The sequence below is a fragment of the Trachurus japonicus genome, chromosome 21 (assembly GCF_045865225.1).
Source record: "Trachurus japonicus isolate A0001 chromosome 21, Traja_1.0".
Lineage (NCBI taxonomy): Eukaryota > Metazoa > Chordata > Actinopteri > Carangiformes > Carangidae > Trachurus > Trachurus japonicus.
Window position 1 is genome coordinate 19,818,392 of NC_140927.1, and position 22,120 is coordinate 19,840,511.

At 42.4% G+C, this 22,120-nt stretch overlaps 2 protein-coding genes across 3 annotated transcripts in view; one reads left to right on the top strand and one right to left on the bottom strand.

Moving 5' to 3' along the window:
• The window catches only part of gsk3ba (glycogen synthase kinase 3 beta, genome duplicate a), a 36,486-nt gene extending 24,927 nt beyond the window's left edge, over positions 1 to 11,559 (top strand). The window contains exons 4-11 of one of the 2 annotated variants that reach the window (XM_085765993.1): positions 595 to 705; positions 3,695 to 3,825; positions 6,210 to 6,316; positions 6,600 to 6,697; positions 6,830 to 6,937; positions 8,962 to 9,148; positions 9,657 to 9,755; positions 10,303 to 11,559. In XM_085765993.1, the coding sequence (XP_085622119.1) occupies positions 595 to 705; positions 3,695 to 3,825; positions 6,210 to 6,316; positions 6,600 to 6,697; positions 6,830 to 6,937; positions 8,962 to 9,148; positions 9,657 to 9,755; positions 10,303 to 10,373 (912 nt within the window). In that variant the 3' untranslated portion in view covers positions 10,374 to 11,559. The remainder of the gene's footprint in view (positions 1 to 594; positions 706 to 3,694; positions 3,826 to 6,209; positions 6,317 to 6,599; positions 6,698 to 6,829; positions 6,938 to 8,961; positions 9,149 to 9,656; positions 9,756 to 10,302) is intronic. The other variant, XM_085765994.1, reaches the window with a different exon arrangement.
• Positions 11,560 to 14,718: 3,159 nt separating this feature from the next.
• Positions 14,719 to 21,951, bottom strand: nr1i2 (nuclear receptor subfamily 1, group I, member 2). The gene is made up of 9 exons (XM_085765992.1): positions 21,619 to 21,951; positions 20,673 to 20,881; positions 19,453 to 19,583; positions 18,915 to 19,090; positions 18,460 to 18,824; positions 18,234 to 18,379; positions 15,656 to 15,772; positions 15,357 to 15,462; positions 14,719 to 15,231 (listed from the first exon to the last, which is right to left on the bottom strand). The coding sequence occupies exons 2-9, from the start codon at positions 20,873 to 20,875 to the stop codon at positions 15,075 to 15,077; spliced, it is 1,401 nt and encodes a 466-aa protein (XP_085622118.1). The 5' UTR covers positions 20,876 to 20,881; positions 21,619 to 21,951; the 3' UTR covers positions 14,719 to 15,074.
• Between the last annotated feature and the right edge of the window lie 169 nt (positions 21,952 to 22,120).

Here is a 22,120-nt window from a genome sequence, read left to right on the forward strand (position 1 = left end):
AGCATCCTCTCAGGGTCAGAGTGTGTACAACTCCCCCCCCCCCCCGCCCCTCCGACACACTGGCCTCGTCCAACCAGGAAGCGAGGAAATGATATCATTGTCTGCCGCCGCTGTAGGGAGCGCAGGCGGTTATGACGCAGGCATGTGTGTTTCCTGCCCCTGGGGGGGGAAAGAGTCCTGCACAATGGAGCCCCAGTTTAAATGGTGGAAAGGACACGGCAGGGGGGCGAATGTCCCACAGTGAGACGCTGAGATGAGTTCTGTGAAAGAGAGCGTCAGTGGCAGTGATGAGCTGGAAAACAGCATCTTTCATCAAAGGGAAGCTCCTTGACAGCTAAGAAGAGAAACAAACACACTGGGATTATTATTACATATTTTCAAAAATAATAAATTTAGTGTGCAGCTGACGTGTCATGAACGTCTTTCTTATTTTCTGGGAGTTTTATTGTTGGAAATTGCAGAGATTTTATAGTCTCATTATATTGTAAATGCTTGACTTTATTGAAAATGATACATTTTGTTCACTATTTTCCTGATTTGTGTTTGTGCACGATGAGTAACCTCCATTTCCGTGTTTGTGCTTCCCTCCGACAGAAAGATGAAGTGTATCTGAATCTGGTCCTGGACTACGTTCCTGAGACTGTCTACAGAGTGGCCAGACACTACAGCCGAGCCAAACAGACCCTGCCCATGGTCTATGTCAAGGTAAATGTATATTTATACATATATGGTGGCAAGATGTAGAACACAGTTTGTATTCTGCATCTTATTAGCATCAATGTTGTCTAGGCATGAAAACATCTGGATACGCCCTATGTATCACTCATTTTTGAAAATGTATGTCAGTATAGTATTTGTATTAAAGTAATAATCTAACACTACTCCTGTAAGGATCTGTAACATTAATGTAGACAGTTGTGTAGTAATTCTGGGTTTTTAGCCGTCAGGGTGTGGGATGTATTTAAACGTGTCGGTTGTGATTATCATCCAATTCTTCTCAGTGTGTTACCTGAGCTCACACATAGGAAATCTATAGTGAGTTTACCTGCTCAGATACCCGTGCATGCATGTCCACAGTACTTTTTGAATCAACTGTGAACATAATAAGTCTCAGATGTCCTCACACATAAAACACACTCACACAACACACACACACACACACTCCTCATCCCACGTCCTTAAAATCCATTCCAGTGGGACGTCTTTTCAGCTTTTGTTTGCTAAAAGCATACACTGAACTAGTTTGGCCTGAATCCCTGTTCAACGCCTGCAGCTGCTGAATAAGTGACTTAAGTTATAAGCAATTTGAAATGTAAAATATACATCTTACAGAGTTGTCCTCTGTTGACACATTTTAATTGCAATTCAGCTCACCTTATTTCACCACGATAATCCACTCGGAGTCAACACTGGCTGCTGGGTACATGAGCGGGTATTGACTTCTGCGGGCACAATTTTTCAGTTTAATTAACTTGGAAAAAATAAACAAATTATTTTCACTTCACTCTAAAACAGTGGTTCCCAACCTTTTTTGGGTCGTGACCCCATTCTGACATCTCAAATTTCTGGCGAGCCGTCAATCAAGATGCGCCACCTCGGATATTTTTATATGCTGCATTTTATTTGAACTCTTTATATTCGAGAAAGTGAAAGTATAGAATACAGTTGTTGAAGATTGTGTGGTGTTTTTAATCATAATCATAGTGAAAAAAATATTTTTATCAGTAATTTTTCTTTATCAATTACTAGACATTTCAAGTGACCCCATTTGAATTCCAGTTGACCCCACGTGGGGTCCCGACCCCAAGGTTGAAAAACACTGCTCTAAAAGATAAATATATGTAAAAATTACTTCTAAAACATACGGAGTAAAGAGTAACGTCGTTACCTGCATTTGCCTCCAGTTTGATTTCTCCCTCTCTGTTTATCAACCTGCATGTGGTGCCCACAGATCAGAGGTTTTCTCTGGCTGTGACAGATATGTGAAATAAATGTGAGAATAATTTGCGAAAAACAATTCATTACACATTTCACATAGTCCCTTCAGTCTAATTGACTTTCCTACCTCGATGGAATAATAACAATAATTTAAAACACACACACCTACAGTCAATCAGTCCTAGGGCTGGGTAAAAATATCGATTCAGCAATGCATTGCAATTCTTTTCTCTGCAATTCAATATCGATTCAGCAATCTTCTGAATCGATTCAAGCCCCTGGCCAGTGGGGGCGCTGCGAGCAACACCCTCGTGTGATTCGCGCTGTACGGACGGGGGCCGCACTAGACCAAACCATAACAATATGGGAGTGAGTAGCAGCAGCAGCGGGGATCGATCGTCGGGGGAGGGACGCACCGCGCCGTGCCGTATTAACTTTCGCTTTCAACACGCGCTGCTGTTATGCATGCGTGCTTCTCTGTGGTGTGTATGTGTGTGAGAGGATGCGGCCATCGTCCGACGGGGGGGGGGGGCGGCGGCGAATATCGCTACTTTTTTTTTTTTTTAAGACGTTAGTTTAGGCGGCAGCTCTTTGTTGTTAAGGCGGCTGCCTTAACAGGAAAGCGCTGCGGGAAACCCTGAACTTATCTGACAGCTGCTCTCACTTCTTCCTCTGCTCCTCCTCACTCACTCACCTACACACAGACAGGACTCTGTCTTCCTCACACTCACCCCAGCCCCTCAGTTTCTCATCCCACCTGCCCGTACCATACACATTGACAGTCAGTCAGAAATCACAGAACTTAAACATCATAACAAGAACATTACTGCGGGGTCGCTACAATATTTTCAGTTGTGCAGTCAACTATTATTAATAATATTGTTTTGTATTGTTTTATTACTCAAAATGTTATGAGTTATTTTCCAAGAGGAAAGTATCACATAGCCTAATTAAAATTTAGCTGCACTGTAGTTCAGTGTTAAAGCAGTGTCATATTTTGTTAGGCTATGAGTTATACTATGGCTGTTCATAAGGCATGAAACTAAACAAATAATTATAAAAAAAAAAAAAATCTGGTACTCTTATTTGTGTATTTCTGCTTGATACTGAATCGATATCGAAGCATTTCAATCAATATCGAATCGAATCGATATCGAATCGAATCGTGACCTAATGAATCGAAATCGAATCGAATCGTGAGATTCTCAACAATACCCAGCCCTAATCAGTCCCACACACTGAATGAAGCACTCCCGTTTACCTTTGCAACTACACACCAATATGAATATTCATTAGCGCTGCAAATGTAGGATGAGAAGACCTCGCTCATCTTGGCTCACCGTACACAAAGAAGCAATTTCTGTCATCTGGCGAGAATGTAATGACCTTACTATTTAAAATTCTCTGTTGTTTAGAAGATGCAAATGAAAGGTGAACACGGTTTGCATAAAGGATCAGTTTGTGTGTACATGCACCATCCACTACAGTCACCGCTCTCTGATTGGATCATGTGAGAGAAGAAAGAGGGCCACACAGTTTCAGACGTGTGTTTTTATTTTATCTACAACAAGACTGAGGAGTTTGAAAAGGCAGCGTTTGACTCTGCAGTCCAAACACTCTGCTGAGAAAACGTTATGTTCTTGACGGGACTAAAATCGATTCTCGAGCGGTTTGTTTCCAGACTAAAACCCTGTAATGAAAGTTGAGCTTGCTGTCGGTGTAATCATAACCTGTGTGTGTGTGTCTGTGTGTGCAGTTGTACATGTACCAGCTGTTCAGGAGCCTGGCCTACATCCACTCGTTTGGGATCTGCCATCGGGACATCAAACCCCAGAACCTGCTGCTGGATCCAGAGACCGCTGTGCTCAAGCTCTGCGACTTTGGCAGGTGAGACGCGGCGTGCACATTGTGTCAAGTTTAGTCAACTGTGGCCTGGTTGTTTCGCTGGCATGTGAAGGAACATGAGTTTATTTGCTTTCTTGCATTTGATAAGAAGACCCATACCACTCTTACATCTGTATAGTGAACACCAAGCTATGACAAGGCCAAGAAATCATTTGATGCAAGGTTTCCTGTAATAGCGTTTTTTTCAGTGATATTTAGAAGTAGTAGCTGGTAGTTTCAGGTTTTATACTAAAGCTAAGCTAAACTATTTACCATACAGACATGAGGACGACGTCAATCAGAGACATATTTCCCAAAATGTTGAACTTTTTCTCTACACAGCCCGTAAAACATGTCTAATATTTCAAGGAAATTTAAATCGAATGCAACTGGACTTGGTTATTTGTCTTCATCAGTTCATGTACGCATCTGACCAGTCCCAGCCTGGTCAGATGCGTACATGAACTGATGAAGCCTCTTGGATGAGAGGTGAAACGTCTTCCTAGACAAATAACCAAGTCCAGTTGCATTCGATTTAAATTTCCTTGAGATAACTATGACCTGGACAAATGAGAATATTCACAGGCTTATGTCTAATATTGTTGCAGACCTGATTTGTCATGATGGTTTCAGTGTGAATTCTTGACAACAGATAATTAATTAAACAAAGTCATCCTGACACGGCCACCTAGAGTCAGTGCAGCAGTATTAGTATTAGGCGACCTTGAGTGCCATGAAAGGCGCCATACGAATAAATCTATTATTATTAACACCAATGGAAGCTTCTCTCAAGATTTATGTTTCCTAGTTTCTTTTGGCCAAAGTGCAGCAGAGTATAGCTGCGTTTCCATTACAGATTTTCGCAAAATAAAAGCGATATTTCTGAAACTTCGAAAAAGTGCAATTGCTATTTGCGGGTGTTTCCATTGAAAGGTATTTTGCGAATGAGCCGTAATGCGTCTTGCGTTTCTATGGTGACGGCACAGCGATCTCAACTGCCGACAGCTGTTGCTGTTATTGTTTTTAACAAAGACAAAAACAGCGCTTGATTACTGAAAGGCAAAGCCCAGCGGCCACAAATAAGGGCGCACTCACACGGGCCAGTTGTACCGTGCTGAAGCCCGAATGCCCCCTCCCCTGTCCCCTGCTGGCCCGCACTCACACCACCTCCAACCCAAGCTGCTCAAGCACGGTTGCCTCCGTTGATATAGAGGGATTATTTGTTTACCAACACGGCGGATTATGTCTCTTGTGAGGAAGGAAAAAAAAGAAGTAGCCTGTGGTCCGACTCCGACCTGACCCGAGTTATTAAATGTTTACGTTTAGGCTATTTAAAAGTAGTTTAGTTGGTGCTGACTTGTAAATGAATGCTGCTCTGGATCCAAACAACAGAACCATTTTATTATATTAGACTATATATTTTCCATCTTTGCTGAGCATAAGGTTTGTTCTAAATTAAATAAAAGCCTGTCCCATAGACTCGTGTCTCTATAAGACGGGTCCGCTCGGCGCACATACACACACACACACTCACACACCCTCAAAAAAAAAAAAAAAAACTATTGGCAGAAGTCTGGGCCGTGAGAACCGGCAGCCTACCTTTCGTATGGATAATCAGCTTGATAATCCGTTGTTGTGATGGACACATGTGTTTTCATAACGTATCATAACGTGGATACAATCACCACAACTCTGTCCGGAGCTTCGCAACTTTTATTTCAGTATCCTTGGTAACAGTAACCCCCGGTACAAGGATTTCAAAATAAGGGCACACTGAATATCATAAAACATTACAGCCATAACGCTCTTCTAAAAATAATTCAGACTCGTCGGAAATCAGTGTGAATAACATACGTATTACATAGCTGCCAGATCCAATTTACGCATGCTTTGAATTGTGCTCCATGTAAATTAGGGTTGAATTCTGTGGAGCCAGACCATTAATTTGGCGAAATAAAATGCAAAAAAATCGCCCAGACAATCGCCAAAAATTAAATCAACCGTGACGGACTCAGCCGGTGGTCAATTGGCGATACATTCGTCCTATCGCCCAAGCCTATTTGTCCCTTCAAGTTACATAAACCAACACAGCGTGGACACACACAACTCCGGTGACGTGTAGAAAAGCGAAAAAAGTGTTTCCATTACACTTTTGCGATACACGTTTGTATCGATACGTCTCAAAAACCACCTCATGAGAGCGTAAAAACGTTTTAGCGATATTTGAGAGTTTTTTTGAAATGTAGGTGTTTCCATTAGTTTTTAATTTCGATATTTAGGTTTTGCGCATTTCAAGGGGTAATGGAAACGCACCTTATGATGATGATGATGATGATGATGGTGATGGTGATGATGATGATGATGACGTGCTTTGATTCTGTGTGCAGTGCCAAGCAGCTGGTCCGTGGAGAGCCAAACGTGTCCTACATCTGCTCTCGCTACTATCGAGCCCCTGAGCTCATCTTTGGTGCCACTGACTACACCTCCAGCATAGGTAGGCTGACCGCCGCCGACCGCTGCTGTCACACTCAGCAGTGAACCCTTGAGCCTCTTAACTGAACTGAACCTACACACACAAATAATTGTATCTCATGTTGCGTTATGTTACTAACGTGGTTGTAACACAGGATAGTTTCAATGAGACTGTGCATCAGTTTGATCAGAGGATAATAAGCGGTGCATTATGGTCACGCCCGCCCCTCTTTAGTTTGATTCATCGTCTTTTTTTTCCTCTTGGTGACCTGCCTTTTTTTTTTCTCTCTCTCTCCTCCTTTTAGATGTGTGGTCAGCCGGCTGCGTACTGGCAGAGCTGTTGCTAGGGCAACCAATCTTCCCTGGTGACAGTGGAGTGGATCAGCTGGTTGAAATTATTAAGGTAACCACTGGGGTAAACCCTCGGGGTGTAAAAGCAGTCTTAAGCTACGCTAAAGGCTAATGTTAAATGTTCTGCCCCCCCCCCCCATCTGTCTGTCCCGCTCTGTCCCACTCTGTCTCTCTCTTTGTCCAGGTCCTCGGCACCCCGACCCGAGAGCAGATCCGTGAGATGAACCCCAACTATACCGAGTTCAAATTCCCCCAGATCAAGGCACATCCTTGGACTAAGGTGAGTCAACAGGTACAGGAGCCCTTTTACTTTTCTAAGATCCACCACCACTGCATATTTCCATTTCCATGCTTCATCATCCAACATACCTGCACGCCACTCCGCAGTCCATCCAACACCATCACCTCCATCCAGCACAACTGCATTCGGACTCATATACCTTGAGTTTTTTTTATTTTTTAGACAATATTAAAAAAAGACTAATAGAAAGAGGGGATGTGCAGTTTACAGTTGGGGCTTAAAATTTGGATATTTTCATCTTCTCTTTTCTTTGAAAGAGTCCAAAATTATAAAAACCTGTCAAAATGCTACAGCAACAGTGTTTTTGAAACCTTTTCAAGTCCTGTTGGCTAAACTGAATATGCACATTCATCAAGCTGCGTCAAGCAACTCCCTTCTCCCTTTGTTCTTAGCAACTTGTTGCACAAAGGTTTCACCCATGAAAAATATTTCTGAGCAACGTCTCAGAAATCTCAGTCAGTCAGTCAGTCAGTCATGTCTCTGAACTCTCCTTCAGTCTGCGAATGACAAACTTAATGACAAACAAAGTTACTGTTGACTAATACCAGCCAATACCAACACACTATGAGCAACATTAACAACATGTCTACGGGATAGAAGTTGCATAATCTGTCTGTACGACTGATTTAATGACTCAGAAACAAGACTAAGTGGCTGATAAAACAGTGTAAGAAAATACAGGTTTTATTCCCTGTTGACACACGGGCACTTGGATTGTGAGTTCAGGATTACTGAAGCTTCCTCTGAGTTTTCAAGTAAGAATTACGACTTCAGGGGATGTTTCTGATGACGCAGCGCGACCGGGAACTCGAAAAATCCAACTTCGAGTTGTAATGGAAGGCACCATTAGCTCTCCACTGCATTGCTCTCATCGCAAGTTTGAAAACCTCAGCTCTTCCATCAGATAAGAGTGATCCAGTAAACTGGCTGCATCAGGCCCACAGTGTCTGCTGTGTACAGTTTAGCACTTCACTCCGTTTGTTTACATCCCAGCTTAATCGAGCTATGCTCAAAATTTGATTTTCGCGTCTAATCGGACTTCTGTCTTTGTCCCAGTTTACATGCAACTGAGAAAATCAAATAACTGACAGGAACGTGTCCTCCTCAACACCAGGTGGCGATTATGCGTTGTTTCAGCGGGTTAATACGGCCCCTTTTCCAGTTGATCTATTAGCCAGGCGGCAGAACAACAGCAAGATGGTTAACCGTACAGCTTTGTTCATCTTGTACGTAATGTGCCCATTAATTATGGTGCAGATAGGTGCACGCCATCCCTCGTGGTCATGGTGATTTTGAGAGGCAGACAAGAACGGCGTAATGCTACAACAATAGCTTCTGCGACTGGCTTTCTTGGATGTTTTTGTTCCGGGGTCTTACACCAGCACGGGGGTGTGGAGCATGCGCACATGCGTTGTCCAGTTAAACTCTGATTTAGGCGTATACATGCCGGAGAAAGTCGAATTCCAATCGCATTATCTGGGTGTCTTAATCGTTGGAGTCGGAGAACTCCATATTAGTCGGACTAACGCGTTTACAGGCACTCGGTTATCCATTTATAGTCGGACTAAGGCAATAATTCGGTTTTCTCAAGTGTCATGTAAACGTACTGAGTGCTGCAATGATCAAATCCATTCATAGATAGATGGATTTATTTGTCCTTTACAGGAAAATAGTTTTCACCATTCCATACATACAGCCTCGAGAAGTGCAGACAGTCAGGAAAAAGGACCACAGGAGTGTGTCCTTGACCATATTACATACATTTACATGCATTCCCACATTTCATACACCCACAAATTCAAATTCATTCATCCACAGCCCATCATACATACAGCTACATGTGACTGACCCTCATAAAATCATTTGGATTAACATGATCAGTGTGTGTGTGTGTGTGTGTGTGTGTGTGTGTGTAGTGCGTGTATGTACAGTATGTGTGTGTGTGTGTGTGTCTGACAGCGCTGTGGAACAGACTCGGTCGACTCACTCGGCGTCTCGTCTCTTGTTGTGTTCAGGTGTTCCGGCCGCGTACGCCTCCGGAAGCCATCGCTCTGTGCTCCCGCCTGCTGGAGTACACGCCCACAGCCCGCCTCACCCCGCTAGAGGCCTGTGCACACTCCTTCTTCGACGAGCTGCGCGACCCCAACGTCAAACTGCCCAACGGGAGAGAGAAGCCCTCCCTCTTCAACTTCACCACCCAGGGTACGCATACACACACTCACACACGTGTCACTCACAACAGTGTCATTTTTTTTGCTATTTAAATATGACTGAACAATAATTCAACAGCAGAGGATGGTGTTGGCTCAGATGTCTCTCTTTTTTTTTTTTTTTTTACTGCAGTTTAGGTGGAATAATGATTGACAGGTTCAATTTATATCCAAAACTTTGCCATTGTTTACCTGCAACTGTCCACTCTTTTTTTAAATTATTATTATAACAAAATAAAACTCTGTGGGAAAGAGTGAACAGTGCTCTCTCAAAAGATAAAGAAAGTAAGAAATCATCCTCATTGAACACTAAATGACTGAGTTTCCTTCCTGAGTGAATAGGTGTCGACATTTTGCGTGATTACCAGCTTGTACCTGCCCGTTACTATCCTACCAGTTATTTGTGTGTCTCTTATCCAGGAGTCATAGGTACAGTAGCTTTGTGAAAAGACATAACACATAACAACATATATAATCATAATTAATGCTTTCTCTTTCAGAGTTATCCAGTAATCCCTCTTTGGCCTCCATACTCATCCCTGCCCACGCTCGCAGCCAGGCCACCGCCTCCACCCCAACCAACGCCTCTGCCACCACAGGTTAGAGCTACACTTCCCCCGATGGTCAATACATTTCACTTTGGAGTTGAGTAAAATTTTAACTTTGGCTTGATGTTGATGTATTTTATCATCACAGTAAAAAGCACCAAGTGAACTTATCTGACATTTCAGTCCCTCCAGAAAACCGTGATTATGCGATCGCATAATTCATCATGATTCATCCGCACGTTTATTCATCAACGTTTTGTAAGTTTGAGCCTTGTGTTTATTAAGGTCTGAAATAAAACAAGATGAGAACTTAATTATTCCCAGCACTTTCTGTGATGAATATGCTTGCTTATCATAGGAAGTCAAGGAAGTCCCACAATTTCATCGCATAAAATTGCATAAATATTCCGCATATTCCATCGCATTTTTTAAGAAAACGTGCCACATAATCAAGGACTTTTTCCTGCAACAATCACAAAAAATACTCCGCATTTTTCTGGAAGGACTGACATTTCTTCTGAACACACAGATCCTTATTGTGTCTCTTATAAAAAATAAAAATAAAAATCTCACCTCCTCCTCCTCTTCCTCTCCACAGACGGTAGCAGCACAGAGCGAGGTCCCACCACCACTACCGCCTCTGCCTCGGCCTCCAACTCCACCTCCTGAGCCCACAGACCCTCCCGCCCCCGCCCCGCCCCGCCCCAGCCCAGCCCCGGTCTCAGCCCCAGCCCACGGCCTCTCCATTGCCCCCGGCTCGGGGGTGAGCTCTGCTCTGCTCAGCTCTGCTCTGCCCTGCTCTCCTCTCCCCAACGGCAGCGGAGCGACGCTGACGCAGTCCGGGTTCAACAGCTAGACAACAGCCCTACGCGACCATGACCACAAACCAAGCGTCCCCCCCCTGATCTGCCTCTTTTATCCCCCCGACCGGTCCCCTCCCCCCTCTCCTCCTCCTCCTCCTCCTCCAGCTGTTTGAACTGTACTCCATCCTCCATCGAATACGTCTCTCCGTGCTCTTTCAACGGGGAAACACTGCGCAGGGCCAAAGGTGTTGTCGACTGTACTATTGATAAAAGTACACTGTACATGTATACACAATGCTAGCCTGCTAATGTTTGTAAGAGGACAATCTGTAGAAAAAAGTCCTAAGCTGTTTCCCCCTTGCCCCCCCCCCCCCCCCCCCCCCGCCTCTCTCTATCTCCAGTTGTCCTCCCTCCCCTGCATCGTTCCATTTTTCTGCACCCTCATCCGCTGTCCCTTGGCCCCGCCCACCTCCCCCGTCCCCCCTCGGCCCCTCCCCCCTTGGTTCCTTCTGTAGTGCATGGCCCGAGTATGGTTAGGATCACCTGGGGGTTGCCGCCCTCTCACTTCTCACCTCCACTTCCGCAGACAAGGCATGAGGCTCACGCACGCGTATACACACAGACACACACACACATACATACTCTCTCTCACACACACACCCACGCCCACACACACACACACACACACACACACACACATCCCTCACACACACACGGATGCATGACGATACTGATGTATGTGGAAAGAAGCAGTCCACTTGCGGGGATAATATTTGGACAGGTTGTTTTTTTTGTTTTTTTTTCTTTGCCCGGGGTTGTTTTTAAATGGTTAGCAAGCTGTTTTACTCGACCTTGTTTTTAATTTTTGTTTCGTACTCCAGGGCAGATTTTTTTTTTTTTTTTTTTTTTTTGGATTGCCATGTGCGATGGATGTGACATGTATCTTGGTCCTGTGTGCTTGTATAATATATACATACAATACAAAAACAAACATGCATACATACACAGTTTATATATTACTTTTCCTTATGTATAAAAAGTATATATAGATATATGTATATTAACTACAATGGTTCAGAAATCATTTATGGTGAGCTCATATCTGGCAGAGCAGCGGCAATATTTGCTGCTGCCTAAAGACAATAGACTTAGATATGGTGGTGTTTTTCTTTTTGTTTTGTTTTTGTTTCGTCTTTTGTTTGTTGCTGGAGTGTGGTTAGATTCCAGCAGTCACTTCCCTGTTCACCTGTGTCGTCTGTATTAAGGCTGTAGATGGATTTAGAGCACCGCTCTATTCCCCGTCTGTGTACCGACTCTGTCTGTAACAGTGTTTCTGTGACAGTGCAGCGTCCTAGACAAACATCTTCCTCTCCGTCTTTTTGTCTCCGTGAAACGACTCGAGATGTTTTTTCTGAACACTCTTTTTCTTTCCTCGACTCTTTTTGAGAAGCCTCTCGGCGGTCGGTCGTTGGCTCGCCACTGACTTCCTCTTGTGTTGTGACCACTGACTGAAGTGTTAGCCTATAGCGTTCTCTCTCTCTCTCTCTCCTTCTCTCACACTCTCTCTCTCTCTCTCTCTCTCTCCCCCTCCTCCACCTGCCGCACATAGAACCACTCGGTACAGTCTGTCGACGCGTCTTATTTACAGAGAATACTCACTACATTTTAAAGAAAAGAAAAGAAAAGAAAAAAAAAGCTGAATTTGTATATACAGTATAAATGCTCCTCACCAAAATTCTGACTTGTATGACTTGTATGTTGTTTTTTATGTTGGTATGTTGATTTTTTTTTTTTTTTTTTTTCCATGTTGTGTTCAAGGTATGTATATATGCAGACCCATGTACTGTTTATGAGCAAAAACAAAGATGACAAAGGGTAGGGAAAGAAATTTAAAAAACAAACAAAAAAAGATGAAAAAGAAACAAACAAAAAAACAGAATCAGGGCAAAACTGATGTTTATGGATATTGTAGATGATGATAATGATCAGCTTTATCCAGCCATATGTTCAATCTTACCTGTACAGTACAGTAGATGACAGCTGTATTATTGTAACAAGAACTAGTCATGTATAGTGTAACTATAGTTTGGAGTGCCTTTGCTTTCATACACCTTCGCCTTGCCCCCTCCCCTCCTCACCCAGCCCACGCCATCACCCACCTACCCACTCACCCACCTCCGCTTACCCCGATATTGTGACTCTCCCTTTGGTGCTGTTGAATGTCCTGCTATCCTGAAATGCACACACACACACACACAAACACACATGCACACACTCTTCCACTTGATTTTCAACCCCCTCCTCCCTCCACTTGCACCTCTATCCTTTTTTTTTTTTTTTTCATTGCACACTTAATGTAATATACAGACATTGTTAATTGTAAGGATATTTTTCCTTAACTGAAGATAAAAAGTAGACAAGTGTTTTATTTTAATAGATGTTTTATCTTGGACACACAAATGCACGCACAAACATGTTATACCACAGTCCTGGCACGGATGGACCGGACGGACGGACGAACCCGGGCATGAAGTGGGTTGGTGGGGGAGGGCGGGTGGGTTGGTTGGTGGGAGTGGTGGTGTGGATGGCAGCAGGGGTTTAAAAAAAAAATTAAAAAACAAAAACAAAACAGGCCTCATATACTGTATATATACAATACAGTACAGTTTCTGTATTACTCACAGTGTTGGTTCTGTTACCAAAGCCAAACTATGATGTAGTTGTGATGAGCCATCCTCAGAGGCAATAATGTATTCTGACTCTCTCTACTTCTTCTTCTGGATATTTTGTTGTTTCTCTGTCCTCTTGCTTGTTTCTCCTCCCGCTCTGCATATTTAGGGGAGGAATTCAGTAGCACCTAAAGGGGTCGAGTCATGTAGCCTTTCTCCTGTCTCTTGCTTGCTGTAATTTTGCATTCATGAACGTGTTGCAACCCTCCACCACAAAGTCTGACCACTTCACCCTACCCCTGACTCCAGTTCAATAAAAACACCACAAAAGTTACCAAAAAAGAAGACAAGCGCATATACGTACTAGTATATCATTAGTATACAAGCATGTATACTGGTTGAAAATGCTAACTGGGTTTAACTGGGGTTAAAGAAAAGAAGAAAAATCATAGAAAATACTACAAAAAACATCCTGTATAACAGTACTACTACTTGAATGCCTCCATTTGTGACTGAAATTTTTATTTCATTTGTTTTTTTGTTTTTTGTTTTGTTTTGTTTTTTTCTTTTGTTCTGTGAAGGTATGCTAAATGTGCGCCTCTGTAAATACTCCCTCTGCGTGCTCTGAGGAATAGTTCCCTGGTACTGTAATTTGCATTAAATAAAGAGTAGGATAGCCTGGAAATGATAAAGCTCTTTGTCTGCTACATCTTCTTTTAGCGAGTGTGATCCTTTGAAGCCACTCAGCACAGTTTTCATTGCAGAAAGGCTGTAATGTCACAATGATGTAATTTTGCTCTATCAAATGTTCACATTTGTTCACAGCCTCTTGACACATATCAACTGTTATTGATACTAGTTCTGTGCAATACACACTATATACTGCTATAGTCTGCCTCTTATAGACCCATGTTTTACTTTCATAAAGTTGTGTTCACCATCTTCATAGAAAGTCTCTTAGTCCTTATTTTAGGACTGTTCTTAAGGTTTTACACATATTACTAGACCGATCTTTACATTGGCACAAACAGAACAGTATCTTATTTAAAGGAGACATATTATGCCCCTTTTCCACAAATTAAAATAGTTCCCAGGAGTCTTAAAGACATGTCTGTGACATGCTGTGGTCAAATCCCCCCAAGGCTCAAACATCACAGCTCTTTTCATCCACTCAAACAGCCCTGTTCAGAACGGCAGGTTTCAGTGCCTGTCCCTTTAAATGCTAATTAAACACTGCTTGCCCCTTCTACCGGTCCCAGGTAGGGTTGGGGTTATGCAAATTCGAATACTAGTTACATTACTGGAAGGCATCTGAAAAGAGCCTTCAAAAAGTGATATTTCCATATTATGTTCTCTTTAATGGGTAATTTTTTTTGTATCAGTGTGACCACATGGGGGCACTATTTTCCCTGCTTAACACCCTGGCAGCACTGACATTCACTTTACTTTAAGAAGCACTTTTATTTAAAATACGTATTTTGGTTTAAATGACTAAAACACAGAAGTAAACACAATCTGAGGTAGAAAAAAAAAAGGCAAGAAATTCAAAAATACAAAGTCAACATTTATTCATAATTAGTGTATATTTAGTGTAAATTGAACAAGTAGCAAAAATGACAAATTCACCACAATCCAACAGCGCTGTAACCTCACTTGTGGTTTCTTTGACCTTCAGGTTGTGTAGACAGAGAACAGTTGACATTCACAATCATCTGCTCAGGATTATTCTCATTCAAATTGCCAAAATTGTACACAACATGACACTTTTCTTTAAAATTGAGGAGCATAAAATAATAATAATGTCACAGAGCTTGTTTTCCGTTTGGGGTGTCCCATCATTAAATAGCAGCAGTTTAGCCAGAGTGCTTGAGTTGTCCATGTACAGTATGGCGTCTGTGTCAGACGTCATTACAGGGGTTTTTACTGACCACTTCCAATATGAGGGGAGAGATGTCGTCAGGCTGGATGTCCTGGATCTGCAGAACCTGCTTGCTGTATTCCTCAGTCATTGTTCTCATCTCTGTCAGACAGGCCAACACTTTGGGGTACAGCAAACTATGGTAACGGAGGAAACAACAGGAACAGGCAGGTCAGTGTGTGAGAGGTTTGATGCTGTACTGAACTGAACTGAACTGAACTGAACTGAACTGACTGAGAGTGGCATGTGGTATTTCACTCACTGTTTTTCTGGGCCTGTTCTCTTGCAGTCAATCCAGCTTTTGAGTGTCAGTGCCAAGTTTTCATGAAGCTCGTCAATCACACTGTTTTGCTGCACACCTGGACGATCTGATAGGTCGAATAACATATATACTTAATAACAAATCTCGACTAATCCAGAGAAACCTTGACCCTGAGGACGCCTGAAAATCCATCTTCACGCTCAGCCGGACATAAACACAAACTGTTTCTGGGGTTTAAATAATTACGTGGTTCATAAATCATTGATTTAGAAAGGACTGGGATGAACTGATGCTGCTACCTGGAGAAAACAGGGACATGGCTTGCATAAGAACATACTCTTCCTCCTGCAGGCCCAGTTTGCGTAGTGTGTGGTGGAATTTGAACAGAGGCTCCACTAAGAGCGGCTGGAAGCCCGCTACAAGACACAAGGAGAGCAGAGGTCAGTTACAGGACATCAAGGCTTTTATTGTGACATTTGGAACAAGACTGAATTAATAACTAGTGGGAAAAACATTTCTGGCATGACTGTACTTGTACAGACGGAAGTAAAACTGTGGCTTTACACATTGTTCTAAAATACCATTACACCCATTACAGGTACATGTAGACCATATACACACATAACAGTCTGTAGCCACAACTATTATGTGAACACAGGTTTTTTTTAATGATATTTACACAGGTCTTTAACATTGAATGCCAAAGTGTTAAACTAAGTGTTACATAAGACTGAATTCCTGCACTCTAAGTTTATTCCTGCACCACTGAATTGATTAGAGACACGATGCTTTGATCACGGACATTTCATTAAATAAAAAAAAAGAAAGATTTTCTTTTAGAGATGTCATCCTGTGATGTTCTTAAACGATAACATCTTAATTTTTATGGAGATGAAACAGTAGGTGGTGCTAAGCTGTGGTACATAAGATGTCATGATACTGCATAATATGTAATAGTTCTTGTCACGCCTTGCGTTTTTCTTCTTCTTTCTTTTCACCAACATAGATACAAGGACCGTCAAACTATTCCCTATCACCTGATTGATCACCTATTCACTATATATCTTGTAGACTTATAGCAGTGTCACAGACGAAAGCAGAGAGCCCCAGGCTTGAAGACAATGACTGCATTTAGTTTGATCTTCAGAAACGCAGCGAACAACACCAGTCTGACAACATTCTGGCCAATGTTCCTGCAGGAGTCATGTTACCTGTGAGGACTTGTGATGGTAAGAGGTACAAGAGAAGTGCACGCAAGCAATATAGCTCACAACTAAAATGATATAGTTCTAAAAACCTGTCCAGAGCATGACATTTTGCTTTTATGTCAGTGTTTGGAAACTACACATTTAACCTACTGTAAGTGGTGCAAGGCAAAAGGCAACTCACACAACAAGTGAGACGAGAAACGCCTCCTCGTCTGCTCAAAAAACTTTCTTTTTGACAAAGATTGCGCTGCCGTTAAAATGTCAATGTGCAGGCGTTGTTTTCCTTCTGCTCCCTCCATACAGTATGAGCTACATCTGTAAATCAGAGGAGTTTGACATGTTTTCTGTAGATGGCTTTCACATACTAGACAATGGTAGACAAAAATGCTAGACAATACATACATTACATAGTATACTTTAGTGTTGTTGCAACATTAGATCAAGTCTCTACTGTTACCCAATCTCATCCATTCAGCTTTTTTCATTTCAACCCACACCAGATAAACATGACCGAAAGTATTTTGTATTGATTAGATCTGATTAGAATTACTGTTGTCTGACTTGCGTGTAAAAGGTTACCACAATCACTGTAACTCCTGTGGTGGAAAATCTTACTTTGAGTGTTTTTGTAACCTGTCTTTTTTAATGCAATGCAATGGGAAAAATTTTAAGTATTATATGTACAGTATGCGCATATATAACCTGATATCAACACAGTTAGAGCTGAACTGTCCTTGGCTGTGATAAAGTAGTAGTTTACAACTTCAAATCCTTCCTTAAACAATGGATCAAATAGCTATGTATCAGTGTACCAAATGTAAACTGCCTTCCCAGCAGTGAACATAAGACAGACAGTGGTGCATTTAAAGACTCAGACAACTCCCTCAGAAGAAGAAAAACTACAGAGAGGACAAGGCTAAGGTCAATGTCAGACTTGCAGCGGAAACATTTCTTGAAACACAACCTACGCCAAGTGGCCAAAGAACCAATCAACACAGTCTTCAATATAAACTGTCTGTTATAAATATTTTCGAATTAGCAAAGACTGTCATGTAGATCTATCCAGGGTTTTTCTTTTTGTTTAAAGCAGAAGTAAGCGATCCGGTCGTTTTGGCTAATGCTGCGTTCCAGGCAGGCTTTTGAAATCGTAAATTACAGCTTCAAGTCACAACTTACGACTTTGTAGCGTTCCAGGCAACCCACTCGTGTTTTTCCGACCTGTTTTACCGGTGAAAGTCACTATAACGGCCACTCGTAACTTCCGACCGGTGAACTCGTACCAGATCGAACTGGTACGACTTCACAGGTCGGAAAAACACGAGTTACGAGTTGCCTTGAACGCACCATAACAGTCCTCGTCCCTACGTCACCACATTCACGGCGTCCCTTGGCTGCACACACAGCCCTGCATGCCGTTCTCTCTCCTCATTGGATAAAAACTGTAGGATACGAGAAATGTTTTCTCCTCGGCTCAGAGCAGAGCAGAGGGACTGACAGACCTGTTTTTGGTCCAAACACTCTATGTAAGTGATTGCTGTCGGAAGATATAACTATTTAAGACCTATATTAACACAAATATATCACTTACTTCTGCTTTAACAATGTGTAGCCTACGCGCTCATGTTGTCTATCCCTCTGAACATAAAGACATGTCTGTGCTCAGTCTCACCTCGTACAGCATCATCTTTGCAGTATGTAATATGACCGCATTCCCAGATGCTTGTTTTCTGATTGAACACCATGTTGAAGCGGATCTGCATGATCTCAAACGTGGCGCCTTTCAAAAGAGCAATTTGGTCCCCAATGGTTAGAGACCTGAGCAGATGACAGACATTAGACACATGGAGAGACACACCTGCTCAGACTAATCTGAATATGCAGAGTCAAACTTTTACCTGAAGTCCTTTAGACTTTTGGAGAAACTAATGATGTCCTGGATCATATAAGTGGTGAGGTCATCCATATGCGGGAGAGCGGTGAAAACGTTTCTTTTTCTGACCTCTTCTCCTTCTTGGTTCTCTTGTTTTTCAAAGGAACCACAGACACTGGAGGAGGAGGGGGAGGAGGAGGAGAAGGAGGAGGAGGAGGAGGAGGAGGAGGAGGAGGAGGAGAGGGAGTTGGCACATGAGGATGCTCTGGGGTCTGTGGCAGATGTACTAGTTTTAGTGCAGATGTCTGTAGGGCGGCTGGTCTGGGGGTTTAAGGGCTCCTCTGTAGGCTGGTTGTACTCACTCACAGAGAGGATGATTCTGTCCATGGGCTACAAACACAAACACACATAAAAACAGTCAATCAGACAAATAAAGACAATGAGGATGAAACTCAAAGATGCCTCCAGTCATTTACACACCCTAAAACCACTGAAGCTGGAAAATGCAGAGTCAAACGTCGTGCGGTGGCCTCTGAGGAGCTCCTCGACGGTCTCCTCCTGCTTGGATGACAGCTGTGTCGGACTCGGGGCGTCCTGCGTCTTTCTCTTCTTGATTCGGATCCTCCTCTCCAACACCTCCTTCTCAGACATGACCACTTCAGGGACACAAAAATATGTGAGCAGAGATTACTGATCAACACCTAGATTTATATATTTCAATTAGTCTTGCAACATACAGTACATTTGAAATTACACATATATTAATGTCAGATTGTGCTGGAATATTATAGCAAAACTTGTAATTATTATGTAGCGAACTCTTTTTACCTAATACAAATAATAGGATACTTTATTGCCTTTTTCATCACTATTATACCACAGTATGTGCAAGAATATTAGTAGTATGTAGAACTAACTGGATAATGTGCACCACACAACATCACATGCTTTCTTACAATACAGTATAAAATCACAAATTAACATTTCTCCTTATTTATTGTGTCTTGGTGCTACTTACTTTCTTTCTTCATGCCTATTTCCTGGCATTTACGGAAGCGGCAGGCCTGGCACGCCCGGCGGTTGTTTTTGGTTATGCTGCATTTATTCAGGAATGGACAGCGGAGCGGCGTTGACCTCTTTATGGCGCGTCTGAATTTATTTAAGAATCCACTTTAGTAACAGCTCACAAACATCAATCTGAAGTTAGCGTGTTACTTTGGGCCAGTCATGCACGACGAGCCAGCGAGTTACTGAGGGGGAAATTGAGAATGATGAGCGGAAAAAACTAAAAACACATAGTGGAACATGTTCACCCACAGTGGATGATAACATCACACTGGCACCTGTTTTTGTTACAGACAGGTAATGTTGCCTGACCGCACACAGCTGCATCTGGATAAGTGATCAAACAAGAAATCTGTTGGCTTATAATTAAATAGCTGATAAAGTGGCAGTGCATTATAGCCCAAGGGTTCTGGTTCAGTGTCATCAGGGTATTTAAGCAGAAGCAGCAGTTCTTTTCACGTTTTCACCAAAAAGACAATGTTAGCAGCTATGTGATAAACACAGTGGAGCATAAGACATAAGACATAGCCTACAGTAAGAGGTTTTATTGATCCGTGGGAAATCCACTTGTAACAGTGGAAACATATAGAAGTAAGGAATAAAAATTATAAAGAATTTACTATGTACAAAAATATATATAAAAACTGTTATGTACAAAAATATTGAGCTGTTTCTGAGGTGTATTAGCTAATATAAGAGAAGCTCTGAGCATGCACTATTTTGCTGTTTTGCAGCAGAAGAGGGGAAATGGTTTTGTTGTTTATTTGACTCTATTCTGAAAATTGGACCTTTTGCTTCTAAGAATCAAAGCTACAGACTGCAAATTTGCACACAAGACAATTCTCAAATGTATTGTACATTGTGAATTATTAGGTAAAAAGATGAGATTTCTCAGAAAGCTGAGAACTCATGCTGAGATGTGCTTTCGTTGTGAAACGGTGACAGGAAGACAAGGTCACAGGAGGAAGAAAGAGACAAAATATCAGATGCTAAATCAGCAATCTGCAGCCTGCATCAGTCTTGACATTGACTGTTTCTTAGATTCAAGCCGACATGCATATCAACAGTAAATTAAACAGAGATAAGAAATAAGAAGTATTTCTTCTCTCACATTTTCTCTCTGTCACAGACGTTAATGCTGATTCTCGAGAGGTCGAGTGATAACAGTCTCACCTGAAGAAACCCTTGCAGCCTTCGCATGTCAGGGCATTGAAGTGGTAACCTTTGGCCAGATCTCCACACACACCGCAGGCCCTGGGCTCCTCATCATCAGACGACTTGTCCTCCTCATCCTCTACATCCGATTCATCCTCTTCAGTTTGTCCTGCGAGCTCCTCGCAGACAGCCTCCACTTCAGCTGCCTCCTCCTTGCTCATTCTCACCTAAATGGATGATTAGATGATTTAAGCATCACTGACTTCTTACCAAATTATTTCAAGTGCAGTTCTGTCTTCGGTCTAGAAGAAGTGTTGGGGTTTGTGGAAAGCGCAGACAACTGCAATTGGAAATGACACTATGAGATTAAACTTTCAGCTTCAGTTCCAGGTTTCAGTTGTAGTTTTGTGTCAATATTGCATAAGACACTTGATCTGAGCTGTGAGGTGCTTAACTTTAAATACAAGGATTTAAATAAAACATGTTTTTTGTTGCTGATTCCTTTTTCCCCTACCATATCCTTGAATAAAAGTGCAGCCATGGATATGAATAAAGGCTTAGCTAATTGAAATCTATTAGGCTAAAAGCCGATTTGAACTGTTTCAGACATTAAGGCAATAAAGTTCTTGAATGCAACTTAAGTTGGACACCTGACAAACTAAAGTTTTGTGTAGAAAAATAAGAAACATTAGTCTGCAGACAGTCAGAATTTAACCTGCTGTGATTTATGACGTGACATGATCACAAAGTGCTGCAGTTTGGAAAACGTCGATTCACAAATGTGTAAAATCTGTTTTTGTCGATATGCTTTCCACTGTGCAGCAAACTGACATTTCTAATTGACTAACTTGAAACGGGGTTTTAAAAAAAAGTATGAGGCTCTCTTCTGCCTTTGTATAAACACCTGCTTTACCTGGTTAAAGGTCGGGTCTGATCAAACCATGATCGAGATCATTCAACTCACTGATTTGTTGATTCCAGATGTCCAAACAGCTGTATGTAGCTATGTAGTCCACTTGGCGCCACCTCACAGCTGTTAATCAGCTGTTAATGTTTTGGATCCACTTACAGACAGTTAAGAGGGGAGAAGGAGTAATACCGCAGGAGCTCTTCCTGCTCTTTGGGACGTGCTGCTGGATCCCGGGCTGGCTGCTACGCTCTCTGCCCGCGTCAGGGGCGGGGTCAGAGGTCCAGCACCGCCCACGTCGACGTCGTGGTGTATAATCTGTCACCTTGGCACCGCCCGTGACCCAACAAACAACCCCCCTACCCAGCGATGACGTCGGCGGTGCGTCTGAGGTCACACACGGGGTTACGTAGTGATTGTGGTTTTTTGTGCACACGCGTGGAGTTTACGGAAACGCTGAAAGCCTCATGTTATCTACCACAACGACAAACGGTGAGATTTAGATTTATTATGCCAACTTGATGGGACTTGAGAACCACTTAGGCTAGTTAATCTTTGC